The sequence below is a fragment of the Mastomys coucha genome, unplaced genomic scaffold (assembly GCF_008632895.1).
Source record: "Mastomys coucha isolate ucsf_1 unplaced genomic scaffold, UCSF_Mcou_1 pScaffold3, whole genome shotgun sequence".
Classification (NCBI taxonomy): domain Eukaryota; kingdom Metazoa; phylum Chordata; class Mammalia; order Rodentia; family Muridae; genus Mastomys; species Mastomys coucha.
In genome coordinates this window covers 44,741,411-44,746,493 of record NW_022196909.1, presented here as the reverse complement: position 1 = coordinate 44,746,493, position 5,083 = coordinate 44,741,411, and the positions used below count along the sequence as shown (strand labels likewise).

The window sequence follows — 5,083 nt, the reverse complement described above, 5'->3', positions numbered from 1 at the left end:
ATAAATCCTTTCCTCCCCAACTTGCTTCTTGGTCATGATGTTTGTGCAGGAATAGAAACCCTGACTAAAAAAGTTCCTCAGGCAGCAGGAAGTGACTGTCACAATGAGCATGGCCACCTGCTAGCAGCAGCGTCCTCAAGCAGAGCCACGCCCACCCCAGCCTGGCCACACCTCCTAATAGTGCTGCTCCCCATGAGCCTATGGGGGCCATTGTCTTTGAAAGCACCACACTGCCCAGCAGAGGATACCCGTTTAGTTCCCAGCACCCACAAAGCAAGTTCAACCATCTGTAACTCCAGTTCCAGGGGATCTGATGCCCTTCTCTGGCTTCCATGGTACACATACACACATGCAAGCAAACCCTCATATACATCAAATCAAATCAAATCAACCTTTAAAAAAAAGTGACCTCAGATGGCACGAAGAACCACTTTAAAAAAATTGTATTTTGTTAGCTAGACTTTTCAACACTGAGAGCATGTCAGCTCTCCATAGATGAAGGGAGCAGAGAGGGCTATGCTTCGGTTCCCTCCAGAAGGACTTCCTACTTCGGGTGTTACGGAGGACGGTGATGCATAGGCAATGGCTGTCTTCTCTCAGCCTTCCCTTACCTGTGCTGAGGAGTCTCGGCGGAATCCCTCTGCGTGTGGCCTCTTATTGAATATTATTACGTCCTCTATCCAGTGACTGGTGGAGTTCCGCTTTTAGTGCTCTAATAAAATACCCTGACTAAAGCAGGACTGCGGAGATATCTCATGGTAGAGCGCTTGCCTAATACATATGAAACCCTAAGCTTGATTCTCAGCATCACACACACATACACACACACACACTCACACATACATGCACACACGTACACACACATAATGCAATACACTCATACAATATACTCATATACACACAAACACACACATACACATACACATACACACACTCTACATACACACACACTCACAAACATACACATGTACACACATACACATACATACACACTCACAAACATACACTTACACACACATACATACACACACTCACATACACATGTACATGCACACATACAGTCACACATGCACACACACATGCACATACACACATTCACACACATATACACATACACACACTCACAAACACACCCACATACACACATGCACACACACATAAGGTACACACACATATACTCACACACATATACACCCATATACACACATATACACGGACACATTCTCACACACGCGCATACACACTCATACATATATACACACTCACACATACATACACATACATACAAACATACAAGCTCTCACAAACATATACACACATAGTTAGACACACACATATACACACACAGATACAGACACACACATGCATACAGACATGCAACATACATAAGTCATACACACACACACATACTCACACACTCATACATACATACATACACATACATACACACACATACATTCATACTTACAAGCTCTCACAAACATATACACACATAGTTAGTTAGACACATACATATACACACACACAGACACACACACATACACACATGCACACAGACATACAACATACATAAGGCATACACACACTCACACTAACACACATACACACACACACACACATGCATGCTCACTGGTGCTCACCTTTCTCCCTCCCCCTATAGAACCCAGAGACTAGGGAATGGCGCCCCCACACTGAGCTGGGTCCTCCACATCAGTTAAGGTACTCGGGGACAATCACCCGCAGACCTGTCCAGAGGCTAACCCGTGATCTAAGCTGTTCAATGTCCAGTGACAAAGACAAGCAGCACAGTGGTTAAATTAATTTACGCTCTTTTTCAGAAGCGTATGAACCTTCTCATTTCTTAAAAACTGAGAAAGCCCTTGGTTACAGCTAGCCAGCATCGTCTGGTGGCCGTTGTAGCAGGCGTGCGATGCTATCACAGTCGACCTTGCACTAAGCTGAGTACCACTGAAGTGAGGCCCAGTCAAGGGCTGCTTAGGCTTCTCTGCTGACTTACCTGTTCGAAGCACTTGCTTAGTTTTCTTTTGGATTGATAGGTGTTACCTCGTTGAACTGCTGTCCTTCACACACTCTTCCAGATCTTAATTTTTTTTTTTTTTTTTTTTTTGGTTTTTCGAGACAGGGTTTCTCTGTGTAGCCCTGGCTGTCCTGGAACGCACTCTGTAGACCAGGATGGCCTCGAACTCAGAAAGCCGCCTGCCTCTGCCTCCCAAGTGCTGGGATTAAAGGCGTGCGCCACCACTGCCCGGCCAGATCTCAATTCTTTGTTGTTCCTGCTAGGTCCTGCATTCATTTGGCGAGGTGCCTTTAGTGATAGAAAAGCCTGAAATTTTAACAACCTTCACTTCGTTTCATTTTATGTGTGTTTTGCCTGCGGGCATGCCTGTGCACCCTACGCATGCAGTACCCATAACAGTCAAGAGAGGGGGGTTTTGGATGCAGTACCCACGGCGGTCAGAAGAGGGGGCTACTGATGACCGTGACGCTAATCGATTTCAGGTCCTTATTGAGAGTGAGCAGATGAGAAAAGAAGCTGACGACTCCGGTCCCCTCACCGAACTGGAGCACTGGAAGCGCATGTCAGCCAAGTTCAACTACATCATTGAGCAGATTAAAGGGACCAGCTGTAAGGCCGTCATCAACGTGCTGAACGTCGCACACTCCAAGCTGTTAAAGGTAAACCGGTCTCTCGCTGTAAACTTGATGCTCTTTTAGAACAACTGACTAGAAAATTAGCCTTATCTAACTGCCTTTTAAAAATTCGAGACATATTTTGACTGTATACCACATATCTATGCCCCTTGGAGGCCAGTTGATTGGATCGCCAGGAGCTGGAGTTAGAGGTCGTTATAAGCCACCCAGCGTGGGAGCTGGAAGCCAAAGTCAGAGCAAGGAGCACAGTTAACTGCTGGGCTCTCTCTCCAGCCCTCGTCTCTCCCACTAAGTAGGCTAGGCTGGCTACCCAGTGAGCCCCAGTAATAACTGCCTGGCCCTGCCTCCCTAATTCTGGGGTGACACATGTTCTACTACACCTAGCTTTTTTTTTTTTTTTCCTGAAACAGGGTTTCTTTGTGTAGCCCTTGCTGTCCTGGAACTTACTCTGTAGACCAGGCTGGCCTCGAACTCAGAAATCCGCCTGCCTCTGCCTCCCAAGTGCTGGGATTAAAGGCATGCGCCACCACTGCCCGGCACACCTAGCTTTTTTTAACACGGGCTCTGGGGCTCCAAACCAGGTCTTGTTGTTTTGCAGAGAGCACTTTTCTGACTGATCCCTCTCCCCAGTCCTACAGAAATGCATCGTTTTGGCATGTTAGGAATTTCAGACTTTCCTCGTTGTTATGAAATACACCGTAGGTTGTTATAGTCAATAGTTATCCATACTGTGCTATAGGTTAAAAAAACAGAACTAATTCCTCCGGTGCAGCGTTATTTATTTATTTTTTAGATGTATTTGTTTATGTATGTGAGTACGTTGCAGCTGTCTTCAGACACACCAGAAGAGGGCATCAGATCCCATTACGGATGGTTGTGAGCCACCATGTGGTTGCTGGGATTTGAACTCAGGACCTCTGGAAGAGCAGTCAGTGCTCTTTACCGCTGAGCCCTCTCTCCAGCCCCTCTGTAGCTTTATCTTGGTACCCTTCCCAGTCTTTAGAGACCGTTCTTTTTAGAGACCATTCTTCCATTTTCGTTCTAAGGTGTCAGATGGTTTCTTGATACCTAGCAGTCATGCGATTAGAAGTGTCAGCGCTTTGAATCAGGCTTTCTCGGAGACCATCACAATTCCCAGCTGACAAGACAAAGGTTCATCTCTCAGTTTTGACAGCTCATCTATGGTGTGCCATCCAGAGACATGAGCATTTTCATTTGGAAGGTGTATTGCGAATCAATACAGATTTGCCAAGGCGAGGAGCCATGCTGGAGAGGTGGCTCAGCGGCCAAGAACACTTGCTTGGACCTGGTTTGCAGAGGACCTGGTGGTATAGGGCCCCTAGCAAGCCATCTCTAACTCTCTCTAGTTCCAGGGTATCTGACATGGTCTTCCGCTTCTGTGGGTATTGTACACCTGTGGCTGCACAGACGGACGTGCAGACAAACACTGCACACACAAAGTAAGAAAAGAGGGCTGGAGAGATGGCTGGCTCAGCCCTTAGGAGCACTGAATGCTCTTCCAGAGGTCCTGAGTTCAAATCCCAGCAGCCACATGGTGGCTCACAACCATCTGTCATGAGATCTGATGCCCTCTTCTGGTGTATCTGAAGACAGCGACAGTGTTCTCACATACATAAACAAATACATCTAAAAAAGAAAAAAGAAAAAAGAAAAGAACAAATAGTAATCACTCTAAAGGGCGACACAGAAAGACAGAAAAGCAAGAAAAAGTTCAGCTCAGCATACCTTCCCCCCACCTCCTTTACCTTTCTTCCTGGGGATCGTTTTTATTATTATTTTTTTTAAATATTTATTTGTTTGATTAATGTATGCACATGAGCACATGTATGTCTATGCCTCATGCAAGTGTCTGGGGCCAGCAGAAGAGAGAAGGTGCTGAGTTCCTGGGAAATGCAGTGAGAAGCAGTTGTGAGGCCCCATGTGAGTGCTAGGAATCGAACCCAGGTCTTCTGCAACAGCACATGCTCTAACCACCGGGCAATCTCTCCAGCCTCTTCTAGAGGTTGTTGTAATGTACGGTTTGACTTGGTCCTCTCCTTATTCTTTTCTTTCCCTTGAAGTTTACATTTTTCTGCAAGGACATGGTTTTTTGTTTTGTTTTGTTTTTGGTAAAAGGTAAAAGGTTTACACAGTAGGTATAAAATGAATGTCTTTTAATTATATCCCTTCCTTATCCCTGCTCTTCATTCTTTTTTTTTTAAATATTATTTATTTAATGTATATGAGTACACTGTCGCTGTCTTCAGACACACCAGAAGAGGGTATCGGATCTCATTACACACGGTTGTAAGCCACCATGTGGTTGCTGGGAATCAAACTCAGAACCTCTGGAAGAGCAGTTGGTGCTCTGAACCACCGAGCCATCTACTCAGCTCAAGTGAATCTTTTT

The 5,083-nt window shown here is 45.5% G+C and overlaps 1 protein-coding gene across 5 annotated transcripts in view; it reads left to right on the top strand.

Moving 5' to 3' along the window:
* Dnah8 (dynein axonemal heavy chain 8) overlaps positions 1-5,083 on the top strand; it is a 253,949-nt gene that overhangs the window by 23,789 nt on the left and 225,077 nt on the right. For all 5 annotated transcript variants that reach the window (XM_031346761.1, XM_031346760.1, XM_031346759.1 and 2 more), the window contains one exon: positions 2,521-2,697. In XM_031346761.1, coding sequence (XP_031202621.1) covers positions 2,521-2,697 — 177 coding nt within the window. The remainder of the gene's footprint in view (positions 1-2,520; positions 2,698-5,083) is intronic.